The sequence below is a fragment of the Protopterus annectens genome, chromosome 16.part0 (assembly GCF_019279795.1).
Source record: "Protopterus annectens isolate FY-2018-M chromosome 16.part0, PAN1.0, whole genome shotgun sequence".
NCBI classification, from domain to species: domain Eukaryota; kingdom Metazoa; phylum Chordata; order Ceratodontiformes; family Protopteridae; genus Protopterus; species Protopterus annectens.
Window position 1 is genome coordinate 253753157 of NC_056750.1, and position 16023 is coordinate 253769179.

Genomic DNA, 16023 nt, shown 5'->3' on the forward strand with positions numbered 1-16023 from the left:
ATTACTATGTACACTGGTTTGGGTCACAAGCATGATTTGAACCACTACTTACATATTTGTAGTCATTTCCTGTATTCTTCTAACTAAAGAAAACCATCATGGTATGCTACATAAGGTACACAGAAGAAGGGGTCAATCATCTTTGCACTGTGTGTTTCTCTATACACTTTAAAATGTGTTTTAAAATATGTTGCTATTCACAGAAGCAAAACTATACGGCTTGTGAAAACCCAGTCTGCAAAATGGTAATCTTAACACTGAAATGACAATCCTCTCATATGCATTTGTTAATCAGCTCTTGTGTCAGTCCTACCTGTAATCTGCAATTCCACCCACATGCTTTTTCATGGCAGTCTCAGAACTCATGCCGTAGAACAGCTTATATCGTTTGCCATTCTTGAAAATATCTTCTCCCCCTGATTCTGTGTGGCCAGCAAGCATTCCACCCAACATCACAAAGTCAGCACCAGCACCTGTAATTTAAGAAGCAACACACTGAAACCACACAAGGGACACAAGGGTTACTTAGCTTTCAGGATACAATCATTACATAAAAAGAAAAAACAGGCAATACAGAAAAATACCTAAAATGCTTACTTTGAAAATATAGTACACTAGGGACAGTGACGGACTCTTAAACCACAACTAAGATTGGAAAAAAAGGTAACAGAAGTCATGTGCCTTTTTTGCAACAGCAATGACACTGATACTCTATAAACAAAAGACACTGTAAATCCAGCAACTGAAGCAAAGGGTAATGAACTAGTTTATATTCAAACTGATTACTTGAATTACCAACATGAATCCTTGAAAATTTGTTAAAAACAGAAAGCATATATTTTTTATTAAATTACAGCAACAGATTCTTATTCACAAAACAATATGATGCAGAGTTGCTCTGACTGGCATTATATGCAAATCGTATGTTTCTAAGAAAAGGCAGGTATGTTATTTCAATTTAAAGATATGCATTTGGATGGATATTTCCGTATCACAACTAGTATATCAGCAGCATGACGGGAGTGCATGCAAGTGTGTGTGTGTGTGTGTGGGGGGGGGGGAGTTCACAGCTTTCCTTGTGACTATTTTCAAAGAGGTACATCACACAATATTGGTAGAGCCAAGCAACCAGTTATGCCACATTAAAGAAAGCTGACCACCACAGAGTATTTGGTCAGGGTGCAAATTGCACTAGTCAGTAGTATTTCATGTTTGGTCTGTACTCAGCTATGTTTGTTTTGGCTAAAGAAGGATCTATGACAAAGGGGTCACTCAAAGCAAATGACAGATTCCCCAAAAGATCTGGGACATGACATGTGTAAAACTTGTCAAAAGGCACTAGAACTCCTCAGTAAGCTTTTCATCGAAAAGTAAATGGCCTGAGGACTACCTAATGTCCACAGTGGGCAATAATAAATGAAGGCAATGCATCACACCCTCTTCTTTTCCACCATGATCTATATCCGTTTTACAGAAAATGATTAATTTACTTATTTATGTTTTGATAAAGAGGATGTCCAGCTGGATAAACATTTGTGTAATAACAACAAATAAAAAATGTGCTTAAATAACTGCAATGTTACATAATACACAAATGCTAAACAGATGACAATATTACACTATGACGTAATATAGACAAAAAAGATACAAGGGCTGAAAAGACACTAATAAATAACAGAATTGGACAATCCAAGAATTTTTACATATACAAAAGTTTTGATACAGCCGTATGTAATTTGACATGTTATATTTAGTCGCAGAAGATTAAAGACAGTACGGTAGTAAGCTGATATGATACAGGCTCAAAGTAATTCACCAGGAGATTAAACTAAAGTCCAGTATTAGGCTGACAGATATAGCACAACCTAGTGCAGTTACTGGTACTGAAGTCCTCCGATGAGCCATTTGTAACTACAGTTGGCATGTCAGTGAAATATATGTACACATTCTATAAAAGGTAAGAGATGGGGCATATTTCTGAGAGAAGAATGAAAACGTCAGGTGATTCCAGACTGGACCAAAGTAGTTTCTCAACAGGGCATCTTCTAAGAACTGTGGCTCCTCCTTGTTTTGACAAGAAGGTTGTCCTTTGATCTAAGATCAAGAGAAGGATGGTTCCATTCAATGAAAGGGTTCAACAGGGAAGTTGATCTTGAGTGAAGGAACTGGAAGACATAACTGAGCATATGGTAGTGAAGTTTTATTTCGGAAGGCTGTCCAGGGTAATAAACTAAAAAGATGATAGTCATGGGTGCACTGCATAAGATAGACCTGTTCAAATTATCTACAAGAGAAAACATGCAGAGAATAAACTATAACAAAGCAGGAACTTGACTGCATTTGGTAGTAGTAGTAGTAAAGTGTTCTTCTAAAAACAGTGTGCTGTCTAGGATGACTTTAAAGTACTTTTAATTTGTGGTATAAGGAACTGTATCAGCATTGATTGCTGTATGGTTTGCAGTCATGTAGTTAGACTGTCTGTAGTGATTTATACTAAACATGATGTAATTACTCTTGTTGGAGGTAAGGATGAAATCAGAGTCTTGGAGACATTTTTCTAGAACTGAGAAATCAACTTGTAAAATTCCTGCTTTCAAAATGGCGATTTTCTGCAGTGCAAAGCAGGGCACTGCTGTCTGTTACTGGCCAATGGAAAGATTTACACAATGTTCTAGAAGGGTATTTACACAGAAATGGATGAGGTGGGGACACAGGACTAGGCTTCACGGTACTCTTTTACTGGTGACAAAGGCACAAGATAGTGCTTGTTCTCCTCATCATCATTATTAAGCCCCCTTTGCTCATCTTCTACATGGAGTCGGGCTATCACGTCAACTGTTGTCATCACTCTCGATTCACTGCCACTCACCTACCTTCTTCAACAGGCATGCCTGATTGTTGCAGGTCTTCTCTCACACAATCCATCCATCTCTTTGCTAGACACCATCATTTCCTCTTGCCTTCTTCCTATCTGTCCCAAATATTCTTCATCAGATTGTGCTTTGCTTTCCTTCACATAAGCCTGAACTACCATAATCTGTTCTCTTTGAACTGGTGTTAAATGGGCTTCTGTTCTTTTTGTCATTTGTTCATATGTCCCAGCGTGTACGCTACTACTATCTCAGGCACTTCATCTCCATCACCTCTAGCTTCATCAACCTCTCTGCCTTCACAATCAGGTTTCTGTACCACAGAGTAGTACTGGTTGCACCACTGTTTGTTACATCTCACTTTTTAGCTTCTTTGTGCCAGTTGGCTATAGCCCCTATGATTCTAGCTCTGACCTCCTCATTCAGCCTTCGCTTCTCTTCAACCACCACTCCCAGATACAGGTAGAGTATCATGGAGCTACGACAGGACAAAAGGAATCCGACCTCCATACAGGATCTTCAGGGAGTTGGTGGACAAAGGCTTCAAAATTAGACAGGCCTGTCAATCTTCTAGGGCAAGAACAGTGTAAGTACAAGGCCTAAAACAATGGGGGACAAAGTCCCAAAAATTAGGGATGCTGAAGGGAAAACCTATATGGTCTTGAGTCAGGGGGGACAGGTTTCAACCATCAGCTAAAGAATCAACAAAGGGAAACTGCCTGCCAAAAACTGCACCCTGCAGAGAAGAGGAAGCATGAAGCGTCCTCAGCATGTCACCACTGGGTGCTTCAGTGGTCTGGCAGAAAAAAAGGAAAACATAAATCTAGTATGAATAGTTCTGTACGACTGAATGAATTTAGGAACATCAGATCTACACTGATCAACAGTTCGATTTGACAGTATTGGATCAGAGAATATTCCAGTTCTCCGACCTGGAGAGCAATTATCTGTCAAATCCCTTGCCTCTCAGCCTTTAACCTAATAAATCTGTAGAAAGTCTACAGGTAATAGGGAACAGATTTTAAATATTGTACTGAAATCCAAATAAATACATGCCATTACTAAGTGGCTTCATTCCCCACACAAATAATATGAATGAAAAATCTGCACCGTCACGGAAGACTGGAAAGTTGAAAGTGAAGCCGGATCCTAGACCTTGGATCTAAGAGGTGCACTGTCCAGATGTACCGTGCTGGATCCAAAGACTCTGGACCCAAGAACAAGTCAACTATTTCTGTCCATATGTCAGATTCGACAACTTCGAATCTGAATGAGACAATGTTTCACTTTGGCTCCGAAGGCTTCGGGCCCAAATATGAATCCAAGAGATCCTGTGTCTCACCAACAAATTAGTAGTCAGTGGGATCCAAAGGCTTAAGATCCGACAGAAATAAACAGCTCCGAAAGTTTTTTTTTTCTTACGCATGGGAGATACATAACTGCTAGCCGTGATACTGTAGCACACAAAATAGCAGCATGCCTTCTCAAATGTACAGACCTGCGGGGAAATTCCAGATTCTGCCTCAAATTGCGGGCTCCTAGCAACTACTGGCTATTAAGATGGAGGTCTGGAAAAAAAAAACTTATGCTAATGCAGAACCTATTATACTATCAATTTCCTAAGTCGGTAAGGGCAAATTATAAAAATAGCCCTTATTTGTGCTTTGTACAAATATCTTGTTTTAAGAAGAAGAACAGCATGGCCAGCAGCAGCAGCAGATCGCCAAGAAAGAAGGGCAACAGAAAGACTAAGGAAGTTGGAAAACCAGACCACAAAATATTGAAAATCCAACAGCATGGAAGGGAAAAAGAAAGGAACTCTTAAGCAAGAAATTACCATCACTAAGACAGTCACAGAACTAGGTTACCACGAAAAGACAACAACCAATAAATGACTAAAGAAATAAAGGAATTTAAGGAAAATTAAAGAAAAACTACTGGCAAACAATCAAGAGGGAGGAAGGAACTATAAACAAATAGCCAAAAATTATAATGAAAATCTTTACAGCTCGAGATCTTCTGAATCTTCCTTCTGACCACTCTTACATTCCATTCCCCTATCCTTTGTTGTAGTTCTTGCTCAGAGTTTGCCTGTAATGTCAAATCGCCTGCATACAGTAACTTTGTTGATCTGTCCCCCCCCCCCCAACCTGTTTGCTAATGTAGTCCATCACCAGTATGAACAGCAGTGGGCTCAGAGCTGAACCGTGATGCACACACACTCCCACTGAGAACCACTCTGTGAGGCCAAACACTATACGTACTTGAGTCATTGAGTCCTTGTACATAGCCTGCACTAATTGTACCAGTGTTTCTGGGACTTCAAGCACTGCAGTACTGCCCAGATCAGCTTTTCTTAGGACCCTGTCATATGCTTTCTCCAAGCCTAGGAATGCCTAGTTGGACTCTCCTCATATCTAGCTTCCTCTCAACTATCTGTCTCACTGCAAACATCAGGTCAGTTGTGCTGCATCCTGATCTGAATCCAAACTGCTCATCTCCCATCTTACATTCTACTACTCCATGTATCCGTTTATCATTCACTCTCTCCAGAACTTTCATGCAATGTAGTAGGAGTCTGATGCCTCTGTACTGCCACCAGTTGTGGATATCTCCTTTGTCCTTGAACACTGGCACTAGTATGCTTATTGTCCAGTCATCTGGGATACACCTTTCTGTCCACACTGCTATAAGTACCCTCAGAATCCATTTCTCTCCATCTCACCCAGCATCTTCATCATATCTGCTGTGACCTCATTTGATCCTACTGCTTTCCCTGCTTTCATTTTCCTTAGTGCTATTCTTATTTCTTCTATGGTGGGCTACTCTCCTTCTCTCATTGTAGGCTGTTTTTGGGGCGGTACAGCTTTTGTGGGGGGTTTTCTTCATTCAGAAGCCACTGAAAATTCCTTCCTTCTGCCTTTGATGTCCTGTGGACTGGTGAGCAGGTTGTTGCTGGCATCCCTTATGGAGGGTGTCTGACTCTCCTCTTTATCTTTCTGTCTTTACCTTGCAACTGGATATAGTTTCTTTGTAACACTTACTGAGTCACCTTCCAGAAGTTGGTGTCCTTGTGCTACTGTGATAAGATACAGAGATCATCAGCTTCTCATGCAAGCCATCCCTAAGCAAAACTACCAGCATAATGCAGCACTGTACTGACAATTATATGACAACACGGTGGGAAAAAGATAAAATACCAAATGGGGAAAAGAAAACAATTACACAAAATAAACTAAGGGACAAAGGACAGATGTACTTTTTGGGGGTTGGGAGTTGGCATAATGATTAAAGTGTTTACCTCGCAGACACAAGGTACAAAGTTTGATTTTTGGGAAGCATGAATAGGCTTAAAATATTCAATGGGTTAATTAGTCTAGTAATCACCTATGAACAATATACCTAATAAGTCTGCCATGACTGCTTTAGATGCAGATTAGCAGTAAATGTATAGACTATTACTGGTTAGATGCACACACACAAAACTAAAGCAGCCATTCACTGTAAACTGTCCTTTACACATTGAGGATCTACTTCAATAAAAGAGTCACTGAGTATGGGGAATTCACTATACAGCTAACTTGAGCCTCTAAGTGTGTAACACTTCTCAAGGACTCCTTTCAGTGTTCAACCTGAACATGTGTGGATACTATGCCCACATTCACTGTATTTGTAAAACCCTAAAGTATTTTCCTTATCCAGACTAAAACAATCCAAAACAAGGTCAATAAGTTGAAACCTCAACAAAAACTACAAAAAAAAAACCCTGCAAAAGCTTTACATAGCATAAATTACACTAGAGAAAATGGTTACAATAATTCAAAGTATTGCTTTTCTAAATGGCTGAAAACAATACATGAAGCTAGAAGTCACCTAAACAAGATGGCAACTTGATATGAGCAAGAAAGTAAAAGGCAAACAGTAGTGTTTATCCAATGTACTAGAAAATCATACTCCTTAAGATACAAAAAGTAATGGCCTGAAATGAGTATCTGACAGTAGTATAAATGATCAAAAAAGAAACAACAGAGAATTTTACAGTCTCAAGAATACAAGCTTGGGAGTACCCCTTGATGCTTGCTGGAGTGTGGCAAAGACGATCTAGTGAAAAAGGTAGGCATGGAGCATTACAGGAGTGAAGGAAATAATTTTCAGGCTTGGAAAGTCAAAACTGCCAATGACTACTGCCTGCAGCTATCAGTCCTACAGCTGAAGTGAACAGACAGGATCACTTAAGATCCATTGGACAGCAACAATCAGAACAAGGTTTGTTTTTTCTTTTAAACAGCAACAGCATTAGAGTCAGAGGAATGAAGGAAATGTATTTTAAAGGCTCTTACTCCCACACAGTGCTTGAACACATGGAGCTTGGTACATAACATCTGAAGTTGGTGATTTGAACAGCAAGCCCACTCTTAAAAAAATAAAGTTATGCACTTACTATAATGATAGATCTATAAGATCTGAGTCCATTCTCGTCAACCTTTATAACTCATACTGCAGGTTCAGGTCAGCTTAGCTCCCAGACTTTAGCTCCTCCCCTCCTTCCACAATGTTTTGCACCTGCCTTCTCTTCATTTTTCTTAATACATAGCTTTGAAACTCAGCAATGGGTTACATGTATATCTTTGCAAGCATTGCTCCCCGAGGCCTCTCCTATTGCCAAGTGAAGGGTGAAGGCGGGTATTTGTTGACATAGGTCATCTAGCTCTATCATTATGGCAAGTACATAATTTTCATATTTAAGTTGATCCAGTCCATCCTTTTCAATCTCGAGGGCCCAATCTCCAACAGTCACCATCCATCTCTTTACAGGATGCTCTTGTTTTCTCTTACCTTTTTCCTGCCTCTCCCAAATCTTCATCAGATTAAACATTAAAACACCATCTATCACAATAAGAACCTGAGATAAAAAAATAAATATATAAAATTGTATAATATATACTATATATATATATATATATATATATATATATATATATATATATATATACACATACTAAACATGTTAAAAATATGCAAGCTATTAACTACTGTGTAATCTGTAAAAACAGATGTTAAAACCAGTACTAAACTGTGTTATTAAGACTATTATAATCTAGTTGCCATGAGTTTCAACATTGGGGCAAGGGAGACCTGATCATTGAGACCCAGCAATGTACAAGCCTCAAGAATCAATTGCCAAAATACTTCCCGATATTCGATTTTTGTCTCCCATTGTCCCCCTCTTATATCATATGGCACTTCCTCTAAAACAAAAAATGTAAAACTAGCATCCACGCAATTAGTGGTGTGTTTGAATAATGCATTCCTATAATCTTTTCTACGAATATCATACAGGTGCTCATAGATCCTTTTCTTTAAAATCCTTTCCGTCTTCCCTACACAGAAAGCAGAACAGCATTTACACTCGGCTAAATAAATAACTCCCTTACTTTCACAGTTGGAGAAACATTTTCCAAAAGTAACTCTATCCCTACTCACTATATAAATGTTCTCCGCATTCCTGACATAGGGACATTGGGGGCATCTACCACATTTATATATCCCCACTATCTTATTAGCCTATTAATCTTACCCTGTTGCTCAAGATTATTTTTCATGTTCCTATCCTTCCTATAGGTAAAAATGAGGGGTTGTTTGAATATTGTCTCTAAGTCAGACAATTCTGAGAATATCTTCCAGTTTTTTTAGATGATTTTTTTAATAACACCAACTTCACTATTGAAGTGCATAACAAAGGACCCTTTAAGGCTTTCATTTTTAGATTCAACCATTTTATCCTGTCCCAGAAGTTTAAAGTCACTAGTCTCTTTACCTAAAATAGGACTAAATCTATTCTTCCTCCCTTCTCTTACTTCTATAATGACATCATCTATCATTTTAACAGGATATTTTCTATCCAGAAACATATCTTTTAAAACTTTACATTCTTGTAAAAAATCAATATCTTCAAAGATCATTCTGGAAATCCTGACGAACTGTCCTTTGACTATGCTTCTTTTTTGTTTGTAGGGATGGGTATGATTAGAATACAAGTAGGAATTTGAGAAAGTACTCTTTCTAAAAATAGAATTAAACACGTTTTTAATCAAATCCTTTTGAATAGTCACATCCAAAAAGTCCACTTGTTCTTTAATGTGTAATTTTTTTAAAACTCAATAGTATTTCCTATATACTCTAAAAATTCATACAGTTTGTATTCAGAATTGATCCAAAAGATGCATAAATCATCAAGGTATCTCTTATATAGACATTAACACTTCACATAGGGGGAATTCAAAATATATTTCTTCTCCCATATTTTTAATACAACATTAGCATAGCTGGGGGCACAACACACCCACATAGCTATTTTCTTAATTTGCTTAAAACACTCCCCCTCAAAGTGAATAAAATTATTATTTATAACCATATCCATCATCTCCATAATAACCCAGAATCCCCTGTTTATGAATCTTTTGGCCTCTAAGAGAGCCTCTTCTACCCAGTCTATTCCTATCCCATGGGGGATAACGGAAAACAAATCCACTATATCTACTGTCACAAAAATAAAATTTTTACTAAAAACCTTTTGGTCTATGGATTTAAAAAAAAATCCCATGAGTCCTTCAGAATTCCTCCATGTTCCATCCGAATAGCTTTTAGTTTAGTGTCTACATATTTGGCAAGAGCATATGTCTTTGAGCCATTGTCAGCTACGATCGGTCTAAGGGGAGGGCTCTCTAGGTTCTTATGCAATTTCAGTTCCCCAAAGATGGAGGGTGTCACTGGTTTATCAACCCAGATATAGTTAAATAATATCAAATCAACCATTTCATCATGCAATAATTCTCTCAACCCCAAACTGATTTTAGAATAGGCAATATTAATTTCATTGATGGATACTCTTTGATATTTTTCTACATCCCCCAGAACCTCTTCCATTTTAGCCATATACGTCATATTGTCCATAATCACCACCCCCTCCCTTAGCTGGCCTCATGACTCTAATATTGTTATTCTTACTTAATTTCAACAAAAGCTGTTTCTCATGGTGAGGGAGGTTAGAATAAACCTTTGTTCGATTTAAGGCTTCCCTCAGTTCTCTCTCTACGTTTTGTTTTCAAAGTTTCTAAGTTGGGGATGTAGCGGGGGGGGGGGTTAAAATACTTTTCTTTCTAAGACTTTTGTCCTCTGTTCTATCTTTATCATCACTACCAAATATTACCTCAAGATTTCTCTTTCTCACAAACAATTTTAGGTCAATCAGGAGCTTACTAATGTCACATTTTCTATTGGGCACAAACTTCAGCCCTTTTATAAATACATTAAAATAGTTTCCATTAAACTCAATATTGCTGTAGTTAAAAATGTTTAAATTCTGAAAGGAATAAACATAACCTGATTGTAAAATAATATCTTTTCCGGTGGTATTGGTACCCTCATGTGGAAGCCAATACTACCATCGATTCCTTCCCCAATTGTGTTTGTAATGAACCACTGGTCTGCTCTTTATTCTTTCTGACCTCCTCAGGTTGGGGAATTCTGAAGGGTCCTTCCAGTTTAAATTAAAGTTACCTTACCTCCTTCCATACTGTTACCTTGTCTATTCTCTCCTGATACATACTCTTCATTTCCAAACCATTCTTCCCTTTTATCATACTCATTTAAAAGGCCAGTATTTCTAGACTGTCCATTACATATATTATCTATTTGCCTAGGTTTAGGGTAGCTTATATTCTCTTTGTATTCTAAAATGTCTCTACTTATTTTCCTACTTTTTCATTTAGAGATAAGAACTCATTTCGTATCAATTTTTTCTTTTATATTAAAACATTTCTCCTTCTCTTCCTCAACTGTAAAAAGTAAATCATTTATAATTATTTTATTAGTATCCTCTATTTTTTGTACAACCTTTCCATTTCAGCTTCGTTTTGTCTTATAATAATTTTCATGATGGAAAAACCACATGTATCAAATATCATTAAAAGTTCTTTAAAAAAATTCAGAGCCCTCTGTGATGTTATTGGGGTACTAAAAGCCCTTTGGTACTATTTTCAACTCTAAGCATTGCTTTAAATATTTATTGTCTAAGTCAAGAGTCTTACACTTAAGCATACTTTCATGCAATAAGCTGAAATTTGTATCATAAGTACTGTCCACTTTATCCATTTGGTCAACTTGAGCCTGATTAAATGCAAAATCAGTACATTGCAACCATTCCTGTCAGTTAAACTCATTGACAGGATAACCCTTTCTATCTCCAAGTATAGAGTTACAGTCACCTGAATTATGGCGGTGCTGACTTCTTTCCTTGGGTCTCACTACTTGAACATCATTACCCCTGTTCAGAACTGTCCGTTCCACAGACAAGCACTGATAAACTGATGGAAATCCTGTCAGGGACATCACGCCTTTATTCTTCCTCCTACATTGAGTTCCAGACCTACCAGAAGTTCCAAGGGATGTTGCATGTCTAACGAAGTTCCTAGTATTTGAATGAAAAACGCGGTATGACATTTAAGCGTTTTGGGCAATTGCACTTTTGTGAGTAGTGCACTTGTTAAATGCTGTAATAAAGTGGTTTCCCTTATTGATGTTCCTCATAGTTTCTCCTGCTGAAAGTGCCATTTTGAATTTATTGAGGAGTTTTCGTTGGCTCTGTGTCTCCTGATTTTGATTGTGCTCAGATGTTCTCATTTCCTTATCTGTCCCACAGTGTGTACCCTACCACCTCCCTTAGGCACTATTCCCATCACTTCTAGCTTCCTCAACCGTTATAGCTTCACTGCCCAGGTTTCTATACCATACAGTAGAAATGGTCACACCACTTTTTTGCAAACCTTACTTTTCAGCTTCTTTGGCGTTCTTCTGTTACACAATACCCCTCATGATTTGTGCCAGTTGGCTGCAGACCCACTGAGTCTAGATTTGACATCATCATTCAGCCTTCCATTCTCCTCTGCCTCCCCTCCCACTTGAATATGTTCACCCGCTCCACTATTTTCTGCTTATTTTTATTTCCCCCATTTGCTATGACAATGGTCTTGTCTCTGGCTATCACTGGAAGTGGATAAACCAAGTGGTTACTTTGAAGAAATGAAGGCCCAGGTTCTGAAGGGACTCAGATGTAGAGGCTTCTGCAGAAGATAAGGACCGAAGAGTGGGATGCAGACTTGCTGAAGCCAAAAAGCAGAAATGAAAATAATGTTGGAATTGCTGGTCTTTCTTTTCCTGATGCATGTAGGAGTGAGTAGAACTAGACGAAAAGTATATAGGAGTCCTGTGGGTCACATTCTGGACCAGAACATCCCAGGGTGGCTTACTTGGAAGAAGAATGAGAGAAAAAAAAAGTCACCCTACTTAGAGTTGGTTAGGGATGCAAAGAGACTGCAGCAAACTTCTCCCAATGACATAAAGCTTTCTATGCTATTGACAGGCTTAGGGACCACTTATGGGGCATCAAGCCAGCATCTAAGCCTGTGCACAAGAGTACTGGTTTGACATGGAATGTGGTTTGCTATAAGAAAGCAGCCAAATTTCCCATTTCCAAATTCTCATGGCCACTCCGCAGATGAGATCACACCAGGTTCCTTTCAGTTTGTTGATGTACCATACCATGGAAATACTGTCTTTTCTGTTTGTCCCCACTGCCTGCTAACTACCAGATCAGGGTAAAAGCTGACCCATGGGGGCTATCATGGAGGCAGCAGTAAGGGATGGTTTGAGTTTTCCAGTTATGGTCTTACATCCCCTGTGCATGCTATGCAGGGGAAGGAGACTTACAATGCACTCTCCATGCTGGTTGTCCCTCACTTCTGCAAGGTACAATGCCAGCAAGCAGCACTGCCAACCTTCCCTGAAGCACAGTCGGTTGTTTTCCAAGTCTCCACAGGGAAAACTGCACCAATCTTGTGTGCTCCTGATCACCTGCCTCATTCCCTCTCGCAAGCAAGTCAAGCCCTTTCATTCATGCTTCTCTTCCCTGTCTAGTTCCACCACTGCCAGGGCTGTTAATTCAATCCCAATCAACTGGGTCATGGTCAGGGTTCCATTTCTCTCTGTCTGTGACACAGACCCAGGCAGCAGATCATAGCAATACCTTCTGAGTCAACAGCTAGAGCACCTTGCGGAAGAGAATCAAACCCTCATTAAAAGGGGATGAAATTATGCAGCAGTAGTTCATATTGCTGGGTACTGATGAACTGGGATCCTCAGCCTAAATTACAAATGATCTACCTGATCAACAGCCTAGTATGAACCAGAGAAGCTATGAATCTTGAAGAGCTTATAGGCTAAGAAGTAACTTTCTTATCTCCTACACATTTATATGCAGCTCAGTTTCCTATTGCAACTATGTTACTTTGACTGTTTGGAGCTGACAATGCCCTCCAGCCCCAGCTGAAGCATTTCCTGATGGTCACAGAAGCAAAAAGGAGATAAAGGCACTGCCCATAAACAGGCTGGGTGTGTACATCTACCAATGCACATGTTTGCAAAGACTGGAGTTAATGATTTCAGAAACCAGCCGATCAGATATCTGGCACCACTGTGTCCTCAGGGTCCACCCAGGGATCCTTACGTGGAACCCTGCTGGTAATATAAAAACACAGTGGCTCCCATCAGACATAACTTAGATTGTACTGAAGACTATTGGAGAATAAGGCTCACTGTCTTTTGAATGGGAAACATTCTTTTGTGAGGCAAACTGACTACAACTGGCTAAGCTGCATCCTCTGAAGATCAGGTTCCGCAAGGGCTTTAGCTGCAACTTTGCAGTAATCATCATCTTGTCTAAGAATTGAAACTCAAAAAGCAGAGAGTCATATACTTCCATGAAACCTTCTAGCTTTGTTGTGGCTAGTAACCAACTACCTGAGTAAGCGATGACCTTTTTCATCTACAGCCTCTGGTGAGCCATCACCATAGCCATTGCCATGCATTTGGTAAACACCTTGGGCACTACGGTGAGTCCAAATGGAAGAGCTCAATCTGGTACTAACTGGCTTCTGCTTGGAAGCATAAGAACCTTCTCAACTCCTATGCTACTTTGCTGTGCAAGTATGCATTGTGGAGGTCTAGTCAGCTCAACCAGTCTCACTTTGTCAGACAAGGGAGAACTATTTGCACTCATACCATCCAGAATGTGTATTTTTGGAAGAACTTACTTATATCACATCAATCCTGAAGACATTGGAGGTATTTTATTATTATTGTTTTTTTTTTAACTATCCAGATCTTGTTTGATCTGGTGGGACCTGCTGATGCCCACCATTGCTTAAGAAGAGTCTGTTTACCTCTTTTTCTGCAGCTCTTCTTTGATAGGGAGAGATGTTGGGCAATATAAGGGCGTGCAGCCTCAGGAGTGAGGAATGCAATCTTGTAGTCTCCAAGAACAATAGTTCTAATTCATCTGTCCAACACATAGGGAAATGTACAGATGGGTGATCCTCAAAGTCTCCAGAGATGGACAGTTGCAGGAGCCTATTGGGGGGTTGCTAGGATTATCCAGTGAATACAAAATCTTGAGACACACTGTTATGCTGATTGTTCCTGCCTCTGGGCAGACAACCATGTGGGAAAAAGCCATAGCCATGCTGACCCTTTGAACATGCAAGTTCTGCTGCTGCTGAGTGACACGTTTGAACCACATTTGTTAAGGAATTTCCTGCATTCTAGTAGAGATTTTCTGTGGCATCTGGAAATGGACACCTACAGATTGAAAGACTTACTGTCTTTCATGCTGTCCTGCAGCTTTCCTCTTACCTACATTTTTATTTTTGATTTTCTTTTTTTATTTATCCTTTGTTGACCAGGTTAGTCCCACTAAGCTAGTAGCCTCTTTTCAGGAGAGATCTGAGGTGGTGCTTACAATACTACTAGAGGAGATTTGGCCAGGGCATCGGGGAACTTCCCCTACTTGTCACTATTGCAAGTAGGACCCATATTATGGGGGCACTTCCTGTTTCCATTCCAGGTGCAGAGGTGGCCTGGAGAAAGAGGGAGGTAGATGGAGAGAGAAGGAGATGATGGAGTAATGAAAGAAATGAAGGAGAAAACAAATATAAAAAACGGAGAATGTGTGCAGGATTCTGAAGAAATGTTTCAAAGAAACCCGTTTGATGGAGATGAGTCAGCAAATGGTGGATATATAATTGCAACCCTCCAGTGGGGGGGGGGGTTACTTAAAGAAATGATTGTGCAAAGTAAGCTAGAAAATGAAAGAGATGTTTCCTGGGGCGGGGGCATTATGGAGAAAATACAAAAGGAGGATGCAGAGACAATCCTGAAGAACAGTGTTGAAACAAAAAATACAACATATGCAGAGAAGTAAAAGAAGGCAAAAGTGGAGTAGCAGAAAAAAGGCAGAAGAGAATGAAAAAAAAAACAGAAGTATGTGGTAAGGATTCAAAGTAAAGAAGATTAAAAAATGGACAGGTATGAAGTGTGGGACAATTTAATAGCTCCTTTGTGTGTAAAAGCACATGAGATAAGAGATTTTACTCTTATTAATAATGAGAAATTTTGTGACATTACGTTTGAGACTGTTTTTTCAATGGAAATTTTTCTTGGACAATATGAAAAAAAAAGACTAACCCATGAAATCTTTATGTGATAGAAGCATTTAGCAGGGAAGCAAAAAAGAAAATTTATGTACAATTTTGAACAAAGGTAGAAAGAGAGACTTTGAAAGAATACTGCAAAAGTTTATGAAAAAAGGGAGTTTATGAAGTGGTGGCCGGGATTGTAATATTGTGTTAAAACAGAAAGAGAAAAATATATACATATACCAAGCATGTGATAAATGTGGTGGAGAATGGTGGTGTTGTAAAATACTGGGGAACAAGCCAAAACATGTTTTTTGTTTGTCTGTTTGTGGAAAAGAAGGATATTTGATAAGTAACTGTGACAAAAGAAAATATTATATTTGTGGGGAAATGGGGCATGGTGCAAGAAAAATGTGAATTGAAATGTTACAAATGTAACAAAACTGGACATTTATGGATGGATCGCAAAAATGAAAACGAGTAAGGGAAAGGAAAAAAGAGAGAAAACAGAAGAAAATAAACAAAGAGAAGAAATTTTAGAAGAAGAAAAAGACGAAAAAATCAGATGAGAAAAAAATAATAATGAGGACAAACAGGAAGGTTCTGAAATAAAGGAAGGTTCT

The 16023-nt window shown here is 38.9% G+C and overlaps 1 protein-coding gene across 1 annotated transcript in view; it reads right to left on the reverse strand.

Moving 5' to 3' along the window:
* The window catches only part of GMPR2 (guanosine monophosphate reductase 2), a 415612-nt gene that overhangs the window by 74804 nt on the left and 324785 nt on the right, over window positions 1-16023 (reverse strand). The window contains exon 8 of the mRNA XM_044058110.1: window positions 314-473. Coding sequence (XP_043914045.1) covers window positions 314-473 — 160 coding nt within the window. The remainder of the gene's footprint in view (window positions 1-313; window positions 474-16023) is intronic.